This window comes from Antechinus flavipes, chromosome 4, assembly GCF_016432865.1.
Source record: "Antechinus flavipes isolate AdamAnt ecotype Samford, QLD, Australia chromosome 4, AdamAnt_v2, whole genome shotgun sequence".
In the NCBI taxonomy this organism is placed as follows: Eukaryota; Metazoa; Chordata; class Mammalia; order Dasyuromorphia; family Dasyuridae; genus Antechinus; species Antechinus flavipes.
Window position 1 is genome coordinate 176,491,151 of NC_067401.1, and position 21,240 is coordinate 176,512,390.

The window sequence follows — 21,240 nt, forward strand, 5'->3', positions numbered from 1 at the left end:
GGACTGAAACAATCAAGAGCATCAACAACTAAGAGACCATTGATAATTTTGAAGAGAGCAGTTTCAATTGAGTCTTGAGATCAGAAGTCAGAGTGCAAAGCATAAATGAATAAATGTGAAAAGGGGAATTGGAGGCTGTGAATATAGAAAGCATTCTCAAGAAGTTTGACTAAGAAGGGAAGAGAACTATAAGATGGTAACTTGAGGGGATAGGAAGCTCCACTGAAAAACAGTAAGAGTAGACTTAGATATTTGAAATAAGTCAAGAAGGAACTAATCAATGGAGAAAGCATGCAGATTTAAGAGAGATTAAGGATGATTGAGATCTCAGTCTTTTAAAGAATATTTGGAGGAATATGATAAAAGGCTTATATAAAGAGGTTGAGCTTGGTAAGGAAAAGGTAGTCTTCCTGCATACTTCCTGTTAGGCTAGGTTTATTTTTTTTTTCTGTTTTTAAAAAAATTTTTGTTAAAAGTTCCTCTGAATGAGTTGGGAAGGACAGGCATTATAAGAGACTTAGAAAAAGGAAGAGAGAGTTGAAGATTTTGAGAAGAGTTTGAGATTTGGCGAAGGATTTTAGGTAGAATAGCCTACATTTTCTCAGTAAAAAAAAGTGTAACAACATTTCTCTCTCCCTTCTCTTGTCCCTCTGAGGTTTGTTACATTTTATAACCATGTATCTCTTTTCTCTGTTCCTCCCCCCACCTATATTTGCTCCATTTTAGAGGTACCTAGTGAGCAATATCCTAGAGCTTTTTAACTAGTCAATATTAGAGTAGCAAGGTTATTTATTTCAAAGATATGGCAACATTTCCCCCAACACATCTGGAGCATACTTTTCCTTTACATACACACACACACACACACACACACACACACACACACACACACACCCCTCTTCTGAATTGGTATTTGAATAGGGGATGGGTAATCCCCTCCTAACAATGTAGATCAGTTCCTATGTAGCATCAGTCCTATCAAATTCAAGGCCAAAGTCTTGCTGGCTAGTATCCCAAATCCTTTGCTCTATAGAGCTTTGATGCAAGATAGTTGCAATGTCCTACCTGTGCTCTTGGACTGACAAATCTCTGTGATTTGAGTGTCACTGCACTCACTTCATCTAGAACAGATAAGGTCAAAAGTTAGGGCTCATTTTGGGTAGGAAAGGAGATGGCCCCAAAATCCATTTCCCTTAACCACATAATATTAAGGATTCCTTCATTCTAAAATGGGAATACTGGAAAAAGCCCAGGTGTTGGAATAAGCTGAGCCAATGGAAAAATGTTTCCACATAGTGGCCAACACAGAATGTCCATGTATGCTCCAGTGAATATCTTGGAAACGGGTCCCCATCATCTCTGCCTTCTTAGCTGGTCTAGGCAAGTGCCCACTCTTATCCTTCCCCATTACATAAATGTAACAATTTCTTTACTAAATCAGCAGTTTTTTTCTCCATTTCCTTTTTTTTTTTTTAAATACGTGCTTTAATTAATCACCTTAATTTCAGCATATATGCCTGTCCTTTCTAACTCATTCAGAGGAGAAAGTTATCCTTTTGAACTTTTTAACAAATATTTTTTAAAAACAGAAAAAAATAAACCTAGCCTAATAGGAAATATGCAGGAATCCCTTAGTCAGAGGACTCTGTGTGTGTGTGTGTGTGTGTGTGTGTGTGTGTGTGTGTTTTGTTTTGTTTGATTTTTTTACATCCAATCCTTGCTACCTCTGTTCCCAGGAGCAAGTCACTTCTTTGTCGTCAAATTTTTTATCTCGGAAATAATTATTATGAGCTCCTAGAGAGCAGGCATGGTTTTTATAAAAAATTTTCTTAGTATACCCATTCAAGTGTTTGGCACATAGTAGGAGCTTAAGAAATATTTATTGACATATTGACATTTATAGGTATCCTTCTAATTCTAGTTCCATGAATCGAGTCTGACAGCATATATAACATTCTATACCCACAATCCTCCTCTTCTCAAGGGAGGGGCCCCTTATTTTAAAGTAATATTAATATATCCACTACAATGTAAACTCTTTGAAGACCGGGACTCTTTTAGTCTGTATCCTATTAGCCTCACTCGTAGAACGTGCTTAATAAGTCTGCAGAATTGAACTGCATTAGAATTACACATACTAATAACAAAGAATGTTTGTTGACAGAATGAATGAAACTACTAGTGATGTGGGTCAGAAGTGACAGTAGGTGTCTACTTTACACTTCAGAAAGGCTTCCTGAATACAGGGAAACCAGGTCTGTACAAGTCTGCAGGGTGGAGCGAACCGGAGAGGCTCAAACTGATTGGTATCTGGAACGCCGGAGGTGGGCGTGAGTGGGTACGGCCTCAGCGCTGGGGAGCAGGCTGGGAAGGCGGGCTGGGGGGACGGGCCGGAGGCGGGCACTAGCCGCGCCCCTCGCTGGCGGAGAGAGGCCAAGCTTGCTGCATTGCAGCCGCCGCGGTGCCGCTCCACTCCTCCCGGACAATAATGGCGGCTCCGAGCCCGAGCGGCGGCAGCGGGAGCGGCTCTCCCGGCGCCGTGGGGCTCCCTGGGCCAGGCCACACGGCCGTCACCAGCATGCAGGGTAAGCAGCGCCTCCTCGCCCCGCCCCAAGACCCCCAAGCTGCCAGTGGCGGCCGAGGCCTCAATCTCTGCTTCCCCTCCTTCTCCATCCTCCCTCCCTAATCGCGGTCGCGGGCTTCCTGGCCTAGTAGGCGCTGATTTGGGGCCTGGTTGTCCCGACTGCCCCGCAGCTTCCTCCGGCAGCCTCGGCTCCTCAGCCCCCGCTGCTACTGGAACCTCTTTCTGGCCCGGACTCAGGTCGCCTTCGGCCTCACCTGTCCCCCAGGCGTCTCAGGCCCCCGAAGGATCAATGCCCTCAGCTGTGCCCTCCAACCTGGGGATGGTGCAGCGCACCCCTCCCTCCCCCCCCAATCTCTTCCTCTGCCCCCGCCTTCGGGAGGACGAAGGAGAGGAGGAGGAGGAGGCGGCGGAAGCCATGCCAAGTCTTAGCTGCCTCTCTCCTTTACTCTCCTTAGAACAAATGCTTCATGACTTTAGCGTGAATTGGCTTTTTGGCTGCGGGTGGGGGGAGGGGGAATCGAACCAAGTTTCCTGGCTTTCTCAGGAAGTGCTCCTGGTAACGAGGTGCGGAGGTGGGAGATTTTTTGCTTGTGGTGGCAGTTCCTTCCATTCAGGCCTTTTTGCTTGAACTTGGATGTTAGAAAATGGAAAACTTTATTTAAACCTAAGAATACGAAGATGTGCATTATTTTATGACACTGCCTCTCATATAGTTGCTTAGCTTTTGAAAACATCTTTTAACAAGGCTTTTTTTTTTTTTTTTTTTTTTTGATGGGGGGCATGTTAACAAATCTTAAAGATGCAGAAATTGGGTTGACCAAAAGTTCAAGTCAAACCTCTTTCTCATAATAGCTGTAGGTCTATGGGCAAGGCCCTTGACCAATTAGTGCTCTGGGCATTTATAATTTTAATAAATTACATATGTATTGCTAGGGTGAATTCACAAGTCTGAATCCTCCTATCCTCTCCAGCCACTTCTCTTCCCTCCCCTCCCCAAGTCTTTGACAGAAATAATTTAAATAATATTCACTTGGGATTTGGGAGCTATTGAATGCAAGAATTGTGTTTTGCTATCTTCAGAAATCTCTCGTAACTTTTTAGACTCTTCTTTTTGTTAAACTTTCCATGGTGGCCAGTGTGACTATTAAGAAATGTTGGTTGCTCTCTTGAAATAGTTGTTAGCCTGTCAATAAATTCATACTAAGTATCTTTTATATGCTAGGCATTGTCTGTGGTGAAGATACAGGGAAAAACTAAAGACTGTCCCAAATCCCAGCTGCAAGAGCTCAGAATCTAAATGGATAAGACAAAACTTGTGTACAAACAAGATAAAGAATAAACTGGAAATATTCATCAGGGAAAAGGTACTAATATTAAAGGGTATCAGGAAAGATTTCTTTTAGAAAGTGAGATTTCAGGTGTTACTTAAAGGAAGCTAGGAATTCTAGTTGTTGAAGGTAAGGGGGAGAACATTCAAGTTAGATGGTAAATGTCCCTATAGTGTATTTGTAAACTTTTGCTTGTCAGGCAGAAATATTCTGTCAGATGGGTTTATTGTAATCCTCCGATATCATCAATATTTCTGTTTCTTCCATCACAACTCATCTGTATCTTTTCATCCATTATGAGTCTTGTTTTTATTCTATAGACATCCCACAAGGGATCTATTCTGCTTAGCTAGAGGGATTTTTTGGGACTTTTAAAAATGTTATGGATATTTTTACATTTGGATATTTTAGTATTTGAGTTAACTGTTGGTTATCTTTCCCTATCAATACATTACACACGAACCTTTTTTGGATCACATCTTGATGATATCTCTTGCCTAAAAAGAAATAGCCTATGTCATAACTGGAAATGTAGACATTTTGTTTGGATCAACTATCTGTTATACATTTTTCTTTCTCTCCATGACATTACATTTTAGTTGGGGAAAAAAACAAAACATTAAAAAGTTAAATAAGACATTATTTTAAAGTGTCAAATGAAATATAGAGGCAACATGGTGTAATGCAAAAAATGCTAATGACCTTGGACATAATATTTAAATTTTCTGTGCTTTAGTTTTCTCATTTGTAAAATGGGGAGTAAGGATGTTGGAATAAATGACCCCAAATCCTTTCCAGTCCTTTAAAGCAGTGGTGTTAAACTTAAGTAGAAATGGGGTCCCAATATCATTCTTAAGCATTCCTTATATTTTATTGTATTTTAATTTATTTTGTTAAATATTTCTTATTTTATTTTATTCTGTTTCAGGTTGCATCAAGGAGGGCCTATATTTTGACACCTGCTTTAAGGATTCATAAAACCTTGCCTTTATTTGTACTACTCACTTCTCATAATTCTTTCAGCTTGAAAGACTAAGCAATTCCTGAGAGACTTTTTAGGTTAAAGTAGCCTTAATTGTGAAGAGGTCACAGGGACTCTTATGAGTGTTCTGTTGTTTTAATTTAAGAAGACATAATTATTAAAAATTATCAAACAAAGCAGTTCCTGGTTTAGGAAGTAGCAGAATATTGGGGGAGAGATGTGGAAAGAGATGGAAAAATTAAGAAACAGATTGAATCTTAGCTGAACCTTAAAAATTAGCTATTCTGAAAGATAGGATGACAGTACATTATAGGAATGGGGAAGGGCAAAAAGTATTAAGAAGGAGATACTATGCTGAATTTAGGATTCTTAGTAATTTAGTTTTCTTGGTCTTAGAATCTGTGAAAGGAAAGAGTGTGAAATGAAACTGGAAAGCTGGAGCCTCATTGTGTAAGGCCTTAATGCCAAAGTAAGGAATTTATTTTATCTCTGGGAAAGAGTAGGGAGACATTTAAGCTTTTGATTTGAGAATGGACATAGTCAGACCTATTATTTAAGAAGATTATTTTTGGTTGTTGTATGAAGGAAGCAGCATGATGTAATGCATTAGGTTTGGAGTTAGGAAAACCTGGGTTTTATACCTATTCTTCCTTAGACATTCACCAGCTGTATTATCTTGGGCAATCCATTTAGCCTTTCTGTGGTTTATTTATCTTATCTGTAAAATGAAAGGTTTGGATCAATAGTCTATCATCTTAAAGATATATTGGAAAGGAGATATTCTGGAAGCAGGAATTATATTAGGAGTTATTATAATAGGTGATGAGGGCCTGAATTAAAGTGTTAATTGTTATCTGGGAAGGAGGGTGTTACTGTCAAGTTTTACTTCCACAACTAATTAGATGGAGGAATGAAGGAAATCCTTGTTGATTGATGATATATTGGGTCTTTGTTAAATGCTTCTTGGTTGAATGAATGGAGATTGAGAAGGAAGAGTTAGGTAAGTGAAGAATTTGGAAGTAAGCTTTTAGCTATGTACTAGGCACTGTATTGAGGACTTTACAAATATTATTTCATTTGAGCCTCCCAACAACCCTGTGAGGTCACTGTTGTGCCCATTTTACAGGGAAGTAAACTGAAATAGAAGTTAAGTAAACATAATAAGTACCTAAGGTTGGATTTTAAACTTAGGTATTCCTGTTTCCTTTTCTAAAGCTTTATCTACCATGCTACTTAGCTGTATCTGTTGGATAAGACTGGGAAAAGACTTATTTAGCAGTTTAGAGATTCTTGTTAAATTTGGGAAAAACAAAATACAATTTTATTGAGATGATGTTGTTGTAGTCAAAATTGCAAAGTTTTAAGTGCTGAGAGGATAGGGAGTTGAGGAAAAGAGTATAGAAAAGTTTTTCTAAGGGTTAGAAGTCTATGAAAGGGAGAAGAGAATGATGATAAAGTGAGGGGATAATAGGATCAAATTATTATTTTTTAAAGCTTGGGAAGACTTAGACATATTTGTAGGTACCTGGAAATAACTGATAGTAGAAAAATCGAGGATTTGAAAGGAGGGAAGAACCAGAGAGTATAAGAAGAGGGATAACTTTGGCAAGAGAAGGGTTACCTCTTTCTAGAGACTAGAAAGAGGACTGAATAGTGAACAATGTGCTATGATTTTGTGTTATGAATTTAGGGGAAATTGGGAGTTCATAGGAGATTGCTTTATTTTTCAAGTAAATTAGGTCATGAGGTCCTCTGAGAGGGAACAGTGATAGAATCGAGTGGGTGACTTAAGAAGAGCATATTTGGAACAGCTGTTTGAAGAGCTGATTGTGGTAGAGAGAGATTAAAAGGATTATCCCACAGCTGTTAGGACCTAGTTGAGATTAGTTTACATAAATTTCTAGAGGTCCTAGTCAGCAAGTTTGTTTCCATCAGGTTTAGCAGCCAGGAAGAAAGAAGGAGGGATAGGTAGGGCTAATGCAGGGTTGGGGTTTGTCAAGGTATTAACTGGTTTTATTGCCCACCTGGGACATTTAATTACTTGTGTAAATGTGAGCAAATAGATTAGCTTGTATTAACCTCAGTTTCCTTTAGTTGTAAAATGGAAGTGAGAATAGCATCTGCTTCTTGGTACTTACTTCAGATAAGTTAATGTATATAAAGTGATTTGCAAACTTTGCAGCCCATGTAAACTATTAATAGGGTAAGGTCATCAAGTTTAGGAGACATTAGATCATATAACTGATTAAATCTAGGATTAAGACTGGAAAGAGGTAAGTGGGGGTGATTGATACAGAGAGTTGGTATAATGGAAAGAATACTCATTTAGAGTCAGAGAACTTAATTTAAATCATGATTCTTTTAACTGGGTAACATCGGACATGTCACTAAACCTCATGGAACATCAGATTTTTAATCTGTAGAATGAAGCAGTTCAATTGGAAGATCTTTGAAGTTCCATTCATCTTTACATCTATAATTCTGGAGCTTCCTGTAATGACAAAGAATAGATTTAGGACAAGTGATTAGTTTAGTTGAAAAGAAAATTTTCATAGTTTTGGATCATGATCCAAGGTAGTTATAGCCAGGGTATAGATAATGGTGAGATCTACGCTGTGAAGTGATTATCTTTTTAGATGGCTGTTGGAATCATCCAGGTATATGAGGTTTTGTTCTGAGGTTGGTGTATATATTCTGAATTGCCACTAAATATTAAGAATAGGAAAGTTTAAGGAATTAATTTTGATAATGATTTATTTGCCTGAAAGTGAGCACTTGAAATTATGAAGATATATTAATCATAATTTAGCTATAAAACTCAGCCTATTGATTTAGATTAATATTATGGGCTATACATCCCTAGCCTTTGCTCTGGGTATCAGATTTCATGTGCCGAGAGAGTGGTTTTTGGACCACACTGTGAGATGCCCTGTGCCTTTTCCTATTTGCCACTATATATATATGTGTGTATACATATATATTAATTTTTTGATTTTCTAAGTGGAATGGGTATATGATGCTATTAGGAGAGCTGCTTTTTAGACTTGAACTCATCTTTACTTATGTTTTAAAGACAGTTCTAAGTCTTTAAGAGTGCTTCAGGAGAATACGTGTGTGCATGTATATATAATGTAGTTTTTTATGTGTATGTATATGTATATACATATACACATATTTGTGTATACATATGCACACACACTAAATATGTACATATATACACATATGAATAAACACATTTTTTTGGTGGTATGGATTACTGTTTTTATCAATATAGGGAACTTTTCAGATACTTGTTTTAATAACTTGAATTATGCTGTTTTAGAGCGTTTTCTAGCAAACTGAGAGGTTTAGTAATTTCCCCATGGTTGCAAACTATTTGTTTGGGTAAATGTCTTCCTAATTTGAATGTTGGCCTATTCAGTGCAACATTATCTCTGTTATAATATATTGCCAAAAGAGAGTTGCTTGGAAGTATCAAAATAAAGGATAACAGATTTTTGATCAGAAAAGGAGAACTGGTGAAACATAGATAAATGATATAGCTCATGTTAATTTTCCCTAGTGGTTATCTAATTTGTTTTGATCATTTCTGATATTCTCTGTGGTGCCAAATTTGTATTATATGGGCATTTCCCCTTCTATTTCCTATCTTTTGCTTTGATCAGGTTATTAAAGATAGTTTGGGACAGCTGTGTAGAAAGAATCCTGGAAGAAAAGGTAGGGTGAATATTAATTTATCTTGGGTTAGAATAAGTTAGTGTGGATGACTCAGTATGTTTAGGGAATAGGTTGGGAGGGCTCCTACTTTTGGGAATCTATTTACTAGTCTTGGAGATTGCACTTATATGTTCTTCTCATTGTATTTTTATTCTTGTGGAGTGCCCAGTCTTGTAATAATTGTGTATATTGTTTTCTTGGTTAGATTTACATCATTCTGTATCGGTTCACACAATTCTTTCCATTTTTCTCCGAGCTTCTCATGAAGTTTTTTTTTTTTTTAATAGCATAATGATATTCCATTAAAATCTTACAATAATATTTTTAAGTCTTACCTTTCTTTAGCTATTCCCTACTTGATTAGTTCTCATTTACTTTAGTATATATAGATTTTTTTTTTTTTTGGGGGGGGGTATGTTTCATATCTTTCATGGAGTATGTGATTAGTACTGCAATCACTGGTATCGATGATATGAACAGTTTTGTTGCCTTTTCTTGCTTAATTCCAAATAATTTTTTCAGAAGAGTTATTATATATATTAGTGTGCTTGCTTTCCTATAGCCTCTTTAGTATTGACAGTCTTCCATATGGTTTAATAGGGCATAAAATGAGGCATCGCGGATTTTAATTTTAATTTCTCTTTTTTTTAATATATCTTTTTCCTTTGTGCCATTCATTTCACATGAAGAGGTGGCCCTTTGGGCAAAACTGTTTACATATGTGTTCCTTCATATTGCATCATCTATGAGCTTTACTTTCTTTTTTTTTTTTTTTTTAATTTTTATTTAATAATTACTTTATATTGACAGGATCCATGCCAGGGTAATTTTTTTTACAACATTATCCCTTGCACTCGTTTCTGTTCCGATTTTTCCCCTCCCTCCCTCCAACCCCTCCCCTAGATGGCAAGCAGTCCTATATATGTTAGATATGTTGCAGTATATCCTAGATACAATATATGTTTGCAGAACCGAACAGTTCTCTTGTTGCACAGGGAGAATTGGATTCAGAAGGTATAAATAACCTGGGAAGAAAAACAAAAATGCAGATAGTTCACATTCGTTCTTTCTTTGGGTGTAGCTGCTTCTGTCCATCATTTATCAATTGAAACTCAGTTAGGTCTCTTTGTCAAAGAAATCCACTTCCATCAAAATATGTCCTCATACAATATCGTTGTCGAAGTGTATAATGATCTCCTGGTTCTGCTCATTTCACTTAGCATCAGTTCATGTAAGTCTCGCCAGTCCTCTCTGTATTCATCCTGCTGGTCTTTTCTTTTTTTTTCTTTATTATTTTTTTTTAATTTAATTTAATTTTATTTTATTTTTTTAAAATTTTTTTTTTATTTAATGATTACTTTATATTGACAGCATTATTCCTTGCACTCGTTTCTTTTCTGATTTTTTTCCCCCTCCCTCCCTCCACCCCCTCCCCTAGATGGCAAGCAGTCCTTTATATGTTGGATATGTTGCAGTATATATCCTAGATACAATATATGTTTGCAGAACCGAACAGTTCTCTTGTTGCATAGGGAGAATTGGATTCAGAAGGTATAAATAACCCGGGAAGAAAAACTAAAATGCAGATAGTTCACATTCGTTTCTTTTCTTTTTTTCTTTTTTCAGTGTTCGTTCTTTGGGTGTAGCTGCTTATGTCCGTCATTTATCAATTGAAACTCAGTTAGGTCTCTTTGTCAAAGAAATCCACTTCCATCAAAATATGTCCTCATACAATATCGTTGTCGAAGTGTATAATGATCTCCTGGTTCTGCTCATTTCACTTAGCATCAGTTCATGTAAGTCTCGCCAGTCCTCTCTGTATTCATCCTGCTGGTCTTTTCTTACAGAACAATAATATTCCATAACATTCATATACCACAATTAACCCAGCCATTCTCCAATTGATGGGCATCCATTCAATTTCCAATTTCTAGCCACTACAAACAGGGCTGCTACAAACATTTTGGCACATACAGGTCCCTTTCCCTTCTTTAGTATTTCTTTGGGATATAAGCCCAGAAGTAACACTGCTGGATCAAAGGGTATGCACAATTTGATAACTTTTGGGGCATAATTCCAGATTGCTCTCCAGAATGGTTGGATTCGTTCACAACTCCACCAACAATGCATCAGTGTCCCAGTTTTTCTGCCTCCCCTCCAACATTCTACATTATCTTTCCCTGTCACTCTAGCCAATCTGACAGGTGTGTAGTGGTATCTCAGAGTTGTCTTAATTTGCATTTCTCTGATCAATAATGATTTGGAACACTCTTTCATATGAGTGGTAATAGTTTCAATTTCATCCTCTGAAAATTGTCTGTTCATATCCTTTGACCATTTATCAATTGGAGAATGGCTTGATTTCTTATAAATTTGAGTCAGTTCTCTCTATATTTTGGAAATGAGGCCTTTATCAGAACCTTTAACTGTGAAGATGTTTTCCCAGTTTGTTGCTTCCCTTCTAATCTTGTTTGCATTAGTTTTATTTGTACAAAGGCTTTTTAATTTGATGTAATCAAAATTTTCTATTTTGTGATCAGTAATGGTCTCTAGTTCATCTTGGGTCACAAATTTCTTTCTCCTCCACAAGTCTGAGAGATAAACTATCTTGTGTTCCTCTAATTTATTTATAATCTCGTTCTTTATGCCTAGGTCATGGACCCATTTTGATCTTATCTTGGTATATGGTGTTAAGTGTGGGTCCATGCCTAATTTCTGCCATACTAATTTCCAATTATCCCAGCAGTTTTTATCAAATAATGAATTCTTATCCCAGAAGTTAGGGTCTTTGGGTTTGTCAAACACTAGATTGCTATAGTTGACTATTCTGTCTTGTGAACCTAACCTTTTCCACTGATCCACTAATCTATTTCTTAGCCAATACCAAAATGGTTTTGGTGACTGCTGCTTTATAATATAATTTTAGATCAGGTACAGCTAGGCCACCTTCATTTGATTTTTTTTTCATTAATTCCCTTGAGATTCTCGACTTTTTATTGTTCCATATGAATTTTGTTGTTATTTTTTCTAGATCATTAAAATATTTTCTTGGAAGTCTGATTGGTATAGCACTAAATAAATAGATTAGTTTAGGGAGTATTGTCATTTTTATTATGTTCCCTCGGCCGATCCAAGAGCACTTAATATTTTTCCAATTATTTAAGTCTGACTTTATTTGTGTGGAGACTTTTTTATAATTTTGCTCATATAATTCCTGACTTTCCTTTGGTAGATAGATCCCCAAATATTTTATGGTATCAACAGTTATTCTGAATGGAATTTCTTTTTGTATCTCTTGCTGTTGGGTTTTGTTGGTGATGTATAAAAATACGGAGGATTTATGGGGATTTATTTTGTAGCCAGCTACTTGAGCTTTACTTTCTAATTGATCTTCAATCACTTTTCATCTATTGCTGCTGATTCTTTATTGTCTACCAATATCCCTCTTCCTCATTCACAAAAACCCTCCCTTGATCCTACTTCCTTTCCTCATCCTCTTTTCTGAACTCTCTTTAATTTAGCTTCCAACATGATCATTGTGCCATCATTCATTTCTCCCCTCCCCCACCAAAAAAAAAAAAAAAAAAAGAAATGAGCGTTACTGAGGCATTTTTAAAAAATGTACTAAAGAAAACAAGTTTTTAAAAAAATCTCTCAAGCCAGGACAACTTTAAAAGTAACACACTGAGTTTCTTTTTATTTGATTTTTTATACTTTTTTTTTTTTTGGCTGAGGCAATTAAGTGACTTGCCCAGGGTCACATAGGTAGAAAGTATTAAGTGTTTGAGATCAGATTTGAACTTGGGTCCTCCTGACTTCAGGGCTGGTGCTCTATCCATTGTACCATCTAGCTGCTCCCTCTTCTCCACCCCCCATTGAATTTCTTATATATTTTCTTTTAAGAGAGTTGTACCATAGTAGAGACTCAATTTCATTTGTAATTCTCATTTTCTGTGTTCTATAGTGTATATGACGATGCTTTTTTAAAATTAAATTTGTATTTTAAAAATTGTCAATTCTCAGCAAACTTATATGGACTTTTTATTGCTTACTTGTTGTAAGGTTGTTGTTGATATTTTTTTGGGGGTGGTGGTGGGTGGTGGTCTCCATCTACTTTCTTAGCATTAGCCAGTTAAAAACATTAACTGTTTTTAGTTGCTCATTGTCTCTTTTTTGTCTTGTTGCAATCGCCTCCTAATTATCTCTCTATTAGTAATCTCACTAATTTCCTTTTCCAGTTTATTCTCTACAAAGTTACCAAAATAATCTTTTAAAACTAACAAGTCTGACCATTTAATTCCCAAACTAAAAAATCATTTCTGGTTCCCTATATAGAGCCTTATCTAAGATGTCAGCTTAACAGAAAAAGAAAGACCTTCATATTTTACTTCCATCCTTTTTTGCCGTGCTTACTTTGTATTACCCACTACAAAGTCAAGCCAAACTGACTTGTCTCTTATAGTGATATGAAATGAATAACTGATCTCCCATTTCTTTGTAGAGGCTGTTATCTATATGTGCACTCTTTCCTTTATACTACCTTTTAGAATTTTTACTTCTTTAGGGATCAGGTGAAGTACAAACTCATAAGCAAAAGCCTTTCCTCATTTTCCTGGTTATCAATGGTTTCTTTCTCTTCAGTTTTTTAAAAGTTATTTAAATGATTAGACGCTGAATTAATACTGTATTTTATTAATAGAATGTAATATTCTCAAGAATGTGAACTGTTTTGCTTTTTCTTTTTGTGTTTCCAGTCTTATTTCAGTTTAAGAAAATGTTGAAATTCTAAGGAAGAAATCTAAACTACCAATAGCTATGTGGAAAAAAATGTCAAAATTACTAATTATTAGAGAAATGAAAGTTAAAATGCCTTTGAGCCTTTATCTATCACCCATTAGATTAGTAAAGATTAAAGAAAAGGGAAATCTGAGAGACAGTGGAAAAATAGATATATTAATGCAGCTGTGAATTGGTCTAGGCATTCTGGAAAGCATTTTAGAAGTATGCCCAAAGAATTAGCTATATAATCTAGTGGTGCCATTATTAGTCCTATAGCCCTAAAGATATCAAAAATGAATATCTAAACTTACAACATATTTCAGCAGTTCTTTTTGTGGTAGAAAAGAATTGGAAACTAAGGGGGATATCTATCAATTGGGGCACGGCAGAAGAAATTTTGTTATGAATGTGATATGATTTATAGCCCTATAAAAATGAGAAAAGAAACTGTTTCTGAAAAAACTGGGACGACTTCTATATATGAAATGAGCAGAATCAGAAGAATGATATAGAAACAACATCACTATAAGGGAAAATCACTTTGAAAAACTTAATATTGATCAATGCAATGACAAACCAGGGTTTCAAAAGACTGAAGATATGAAGTATGCTATCCATCTCTTAGGGAGATAATTGACTCAAAATTCAGATTGATAAAAACATTTTTGGATGAGGTCAATGAGGGAATATTTGTTAATATGCATGTCTTAAAAGGATTTTGCTTTTTTTTATTTTCAATTTGGGGATGGGGTAAGACATATGGATTGAGTTACCAAAAACAACAGCAGAAAACTGAGGGAAGTCCTGAAGGAATCACTGATAAACAAGGTGACTTTAAAGTTTATTAGCTTATTATAAAATTCATTAATTTATTAGTTGAGTTTAAAATTACAGGGAAAAACAGGCTCTATATAATGGAAATTTGCAATGTCTTATACAAACCACTTATACTCTATCAAAACTCTGATTTTATTAAATGTTTGCTAAATTTGGAAATTAAAAACATTTTAAGTAAATTTTTAAAAAGTATCTATTGAACTATGTGTTTAGTTTGGAGAAAAATATTTAGGAGACATAATAATGATTTTCAAATATCTGAAAGAAGAACCCTTATGTGTAAGAGATTTGACTTGCTCTGTTTGGCCCCAGAGGGCAGAATTCAAGAGTAATGTTTGGAAGTTGCAAAGAGGCTAATTTAGGTCTAATATCTGGAAAAAATTGCTTAGTTATTAGATTCAAAAGTGACTTGGCTTTCTCTTGAGAAGTAGTAGATATCACCTTTCTCCCCACTCCTTAGCTATATCTTCAAACACAGGTTGGACAATCACCTGTCAGGTATGTTATAATGAGGAATTCATTGGGTTAGATCACTACTAAGGTAAGTAGTTAGCAGCTATGGATAGTTTACTAAAGTATCAAGAGCTACAAGTCAGCAAGGATCTATGTGCCAAACACTGCTAAGCAGTGGGAATACAATAATGATAAAGGACTGTCCCCATTCTCAAGGAAATCCTAGTGTAATGAGGAATACAACATACGATTTTATAAAATCAAGATATAGATATGCTGAATTGGGAATAATTAGTGATATTATCTTCTTCTCCTCCCTCCTGTTTTCCTCCAAGGAAAGAAAAATACAATCCTTTTAGCAAAGGATTGCTAAATAGCATAGTCAAGCAAAGCAAGTCCATGTATTTATCATTTCCAAAAATGGATAGAATTTAGCCTTCTAAGTGTGATTGTCTTTTAAAAAATAGGAGTTGCTCCAAAAAATGTAGTATTTGACAAATATTTATTAAAACAGCAAATTATAATAATACTGATATGAAATTAATTCTGAATATTTTAGTCACCAGACTTAATTTACAAGAAATCTGCCTTGAATCCATAACTTCTTCAATTTCTTCATTTTCAAACTTCAGAGTAGTTAGCAAAAAGTGTGATACATTTATTTCAACAAGAGCCTCAGATTTGTCTTTCAATGATAGATTTCCCAAACCTTTTTACCCTCATATGAACTCTTTACCAACATTAAGTGAGAAGATTGTATTTTACCATTATATTTAAAAATTTTATTGTGTGTGTTATAAAACAAATATTTGCTTGTTTAGGGGAAGACAAGGAATTAAAATGTATTGAATATAACTTTTAGATATAAACTTAGAGTGTTTTTTTATTGATTAAGCTAAGAATCAATCAGTGAGACATAACCAATGTTAGTTTCTTTTGTTTTTTCTAAGATAAGTGAAATGAAAACGAAAGCAAAAAGCAATTACCAGCAAACACTTAACTAAACTTCTACTCTGTGTAAGTCTTTGCTCTGGACACCAAGAATATAAATATAACTCTTTCTAAGGGGAGAGACAAGAGGTTTATATATAAACTTACACTAAATAAATATGAAGAGAATTAACTTCTGGGAAGGAGGAAGGCATTAGCAGTTTTTAGGTTCATGGTAGGTCTTTTATGGAAGTGAGTGCTTGAGATACATTGTTCAGGAAAGAAGGAATTCTATCAAGTGGAGGTGAGAAAGTTCATTTTCATTTTGGGAATAACCCAAAAGTACCAAGATGGGAGATGGAATATTATGAATAAGGAAAATAAGAGATGTCCGAACTTCAGAAGGGAGAATAATGTATACTAAGTTGAGAATCCTGGAACAATTGTGAAGGGTTTCAAAATCTACACATAGGAATTAATATCGTATTTTAGAGGCAATAGGAAGCCATGGATTTGATTGAGTTGTGCTAGGATGATAGTCAAATCTATACTTAAATCACTTTGGCACCTGTGTATAGAATGGATTGGAGTAAGGAGAGTCTCAAAGGAGCTTAGAAGTATATCTCACACTTTCAGCAAAGTAGTGATTTTCAAAGCAATTTGGTACTGTTAAAAAAAAAAATAGTCAATTTGTGATTAAGTATACTACATACTACTGAAGCAAATTAATTTAATACCCAAGTATTTGATAAATACAAAGACTTCAAGTATTGGGATAGAGACTCAGTATTTAACAAAAAATACTGGGGAAATTGGATTGTAGTATGAAAAATAGATTACATCAGCATTTTATATCACAATAAACACTATGGATATATTATCTAGATCTATATGACTTAGATTTAAGGTTATGTCATAAGTATAATAAAGACACATGGAAAAAAATATCTATTGAAGATATGAATTGAAGAAAAATTAATGAATAAACAAGGAACAAAGAAAACCACAGAGATAAAATTAAAGTTAATCAAATTTTTATACCAAAAATCCAGTGAAGATTAAAAAGGAAAACGAGTAGAAGGTAGGGAATAAACTTTTTTTTTATAAAGTTGTGTGTGGGATGTAAAAAGACCCCTCCCCAAAAATGACTACTCAGAGATCACTCATAGAAAGCAGAATTATTAGAATCTCGAGAAGTGCACCATCCTGTTCTGTGAGCCAAAGCTCACAGCAGGAGGACCACTCCCTTGAGAGTGGTCACAGTTTTTATACATTTCAGACAAAGAACCCCAAAAATTCCACCCTCTATATGTTGTGATTGGTTACATAAGTCTTTATTCCCCTATTTGGTCAGTGGAATGCAGTAGGTAAAGTAATGTATAGCTTCTTCTGCCACTATACTTTTTTAAGCCAAAACCAAGGCTTAAGGCTTCAACTAATTTAACAGTTACTGATCAATATGTGCCTGATTCACCTTTTCCACACAATCCTCCCTGTAATTTTTATTTATATATATATATGTGTGTATATATATATATATATATACACATACACATATACATATATATACATATACATATACATACATACACACATACATATATGTATTTCCTCATGAAGAATTAACATTGAGGTTAAATTCAATTAACATCTCTACACATTGCTTGTTAATCTCTATCTGGATCATCCCCTTTCGCCCTCTTTCTGTAAAACCTGTAAATTCTGTAAAATCATCATTTTAATAGCATCCTCTGTATGTAAGATTCTTGACAGTGATCTTTGAACTATTCTTGTTACCAGTGTAATTACACAGGGTAAACATAGTGGTAACAGAATAACACCACTGATTGCAATGAGATTGGTATATGAGAGCTGTTTCTACCAGCTGTCATCAAACCAAGACCACAGATCACCAGCTATTTGTGAAAGGGAAATTTCCAAACTTCCTGTGAATGTCTTAGTAATTTTTTTTACTACTTGCCCGTTATTATCAATTTCCATACCAGAAGTGGACAGGTTTTGTTTCTCACAGACCCTCCCTTCCTCTAACAGATAATCTAAAACTAATCTATGTTATAAAACAGCTTCCCTTGTCTGGGTGGCTTGATCGGCTAATAGATCAAGGGCCTAAGCAATTTGGTTAGTTGTTACTTCTAAGACTGCTTTCAGTCAAATTAATCTGTTTAATATATATATATATATATATATATATATATAGATAGATAGATAGATAGATAGATAGATATAGGTGTCTGATATCCCCAACTACCATCTTGGGCCCATTTCTGTAGTTCATATTCCTTGATAACCTGTGCTGGGGACCAGGCATCTCCCCACCCATTAGCATCACCAGTTTGAGTAGATTACAGGGTGTTTGACAAGTAGGCGTCTTTTTAAGTTCCTTCAGACATTCCTCATTACCCTCTAATGAATACTGGTGAACACAATTAAACACTGACCCATCATCACAAACAATATTTGACTTGCTCCATCTGTTTCTATATTCACTACAATCTGTAATATCTAGCCTCGCTGGTTGATGAATAAAAATCCATTCACACTTACTCTCAACCATCCATGGCCCTGTATCTGTTTGATTTAGGCAATGCCCCAATAAAGTACCCCAGATCAATACCACTATCAAGATTTTATATGCACAATTCATCAGTTCCTTTTCAATGTTTGTCTCAGCTAGTTCTCTGGATTCAGTTTGGAAGTCCACACCCTTGGAGCATCCACCGATCCTTTAATTCTGGTATGCTGAGTCCATCCTTTTTCCTGTGTATGCACTGCTGTATCTGATGTCAAGAGGATCTGAAACAGTCCTTCCCAGGTTGGGGTCAGCTTGTCCTCCTTCCATGTTGAACCAGGGCCCATTCTCCAAGCCAGAACCTATGCACTATGAATCCTAAGGGAGGAGTCTGAGCAATAAGTTCTTTTAGTTGTAAAGTTTTCAAATGTTGCAGTAAAGACATGACATATTTCCTTAAAAACAAATCCTTGGTTTCAGATATTGGATCCAAGGAAGAATTTTAAATCTCTTCGGGGTTTATTCTAATTCTTAATAAGGCAAGGGGAAGGCACTTGGTCCAGGTCAATTAATGTCTCTAACACCAATTTAATCAGTTGCTATTTAATTTCCTTATTCATCCTTTCCATTTTACCCGATGAGGGCAGATGCCATGGGGTATGTAAGTCCCATGATATTTCTAGAGCTCATGCCACAGATCAGAGGATCTTAACCGTGAAATGGGTGCCTTGGTTTGAATCTATCTGCTTCACCAACCCATCCTCTGGAATGATATGCTCAAGGAGTACTTTTACAATTGCTGAGAGTTGCCTGGGCAAGGGGAAAGGCCTCCACCCATCAGGTCAGATGGTCTACTACGACCAGTGGGTATTTGAGATGCCCCCCTAAGGGCAGTTTGGTAAAGTCCACCTGTTGGAAAGGCCTGATACCAGGGAACCTTCCTCTTTTTTGGACTTGTTATCGGGCCTTCCTATTTGTCCTTTGACAAACAGGACAACTGCTGACAAGTTGCCTGCTATTGTGTACAATCCTGGTGCCACCAACTTAGTCAGCACCGCATCATACAGTTTTTAGACACCCCAATGACTGCCCTGATTTTGTAAATATTAGAGTACATGTCTCATACCTGCTGTGGTCATTACCTCTCTGCCACCTCTTTATCCTCCTCAGTGCCAAGGCTTTGGATTTTCTTCTTCTCTTCTGGGGTAAAGGAAGGTGGAGGCATTTGAGACAGAAATGCCAGTATTAGCATCATCATTTCTTTGGTACTTAAAGATTCCTCTTCTCCAGCCCGTTTTGCCTCCCCATCAACAAAGTGGTTTCCCCATGACTCAAATGAATCTCTTCTTTGTTGCTCCTGCATATGAATCACTGCAATGTTCTTAGGTAACATAAGATTGGTTAACATTTCAGTGACTAATGCCCCGTGTGCCAATACCTTACCTTTACCTTTACTGTTTCCATTTTTTTCCTCAAGTAATTTACAGGATCTAATTTCTTTTTTCCCTTCACTTATACAAGGACCTAAATATTTTATCTCACGTTCCACAAATTGCAATTTGTGGAGAAATTCTCAGTCCCTGTGCTCCTAAATAATTTAACAAACTGATAGTGACTTGAACAAGGTCACGCTTTTTCCGCCCTGCCACAAGATCATCTACATATTTAAAGACTTTTTAACAGTAAGAAATTTATCCCAAAATGTTCACACAATTCTTACTCAAGTAGATATTTTGTAAATTGATTATTATACCAATCATTTTGCTTTTAAAATATCTAATACACAGAAAAATCCCAAACTACATTTTGTCCATAACAAAAACATTTTCAAAAGGACAAAGGCAAAAACTATTATGGTCAGAGGCCCTTTAAATAATTGGCATCATTCACATAAAAGCTCTTAAAAACATCAGTTAAACTTTTTGAAATAACCCTTTCAAACTATAGATCGAATTTAAGATGAAATTTTTTTGGAAGTTTTATGGAAGGTATAGATGATATAGAAAAAGTTTAGAAACTCAGAAATGCATAAAATATATGTATTCTATAATATCAATCCACATTGTATAATAAGGTATTGTAAACACCTCGCAAAAGAAAAAGAAATGATTCAGACTTTGGTATGAAGGAAGTACCAGGAAATTTTACGTGATTATTCCAGATTGCTTGGTGCTGAACTATCCCCTACTCTGTGGAGGGAATAACTGTGTTTTGCTTAATGATCTCACTGGATCCCATGGATTCAATTATTATCTCTATACTGATGACTCTCAAATCTGTTTATCCAGCCCTAACTTATCTTCTGACCTACTCTATCTCTAAATAGATATTATTATTAAGGTTTAGACATCTTGAATTGGATGTTTTGTAAACAGTTTAAACTTTCCTAAAACTAAACTTATCTTCTCCAACCTAATTTTTTTTCCTCAATAGTATGTTATTTTTCGAAAAAACACATAAAGGTAGTTTCCAGTGTTCATTTTTGTAACATTTTGTGCTCCAAATTTTTCTTCCTCATTCCTTTATTTCCCTTCTTCCCAATAGAAAGAAATCTTTTAAAGGTTAAACATGTACAATCCTTTTAAACATATTTCTATATTTGTCATGTTGCACAAGAAAAATCAGACTAAAAGGGGGAAAAAACTACAAGAAAGAAAAAGTAAACAAGCAAAAGGTAAAAATATTATTCTTCCATCCACATTCAGTCTCCATAGTTCTCTCTCTGGAGGCCTTTTCCATCCCAAGTCTATTGAAATTATCTTGAATCACTGCATTGCTAAAAAGCCATTTTTATCTTGTACAGTGTTCTCTTGGTTCTGCTCATTTCACTTGGCATCACATCAGTTCATATAGATCTTTCCAGACTTCTGAAATCAGCCTGCTCATCATTTCTTACAGAACAAAAATACCCCATTACATTCATGTACCATAACTTATTCAGCCATTCCCCAATTGATGGGCATCTACTCAATTCCTTGCTACTACAAAAAAAGCTGCTACACACATTTTTGCACATGTGGATTCTTTTCCCTCTTTTTTGTTCTCTTTGGGATCCAGTTCTGATAGAGGCACTGCTGGATCAGAGTATGTATGGTTTTAT

The 21,240-nt window shown here is 35.6% G+C and overlaps 1 protein-coding gene across 4 annotated transcripts in view; it reads left to right on the forward strand.

Moving 5' to 3' along the window:
* The first annotated feature begins 2,311 nt into the window (after window positions 1–2,311).
* MAP2K4 (mitogen-activated protein kinase kinase 4) overlaps window positions 2,312–21,240 on the forward strand; it is a 273,432-nt gene continuing 254,503 nt past the window's right edge. Inside the window, exon 1 of one of the 4 annotated variants that reach the window (XR_007953396.1) lies at window positions 2,312–2,585. Coding sequence is in view for 2 of the 4 variants with exons in the window: in XM_051995559.1 (XP_051851519.1) it covers window positions 2,489–2,585 (97 nt within the window). In the remaining 2 variants the exon portion in view is untranslated. The remainder of the gene's footprint in view (window positions 2,586–21,240) is intronic. The other 3 variants (XM_051995559.1, XR_007953397.1, XM_051995560.1) reach the window with 3 other exon arrangements.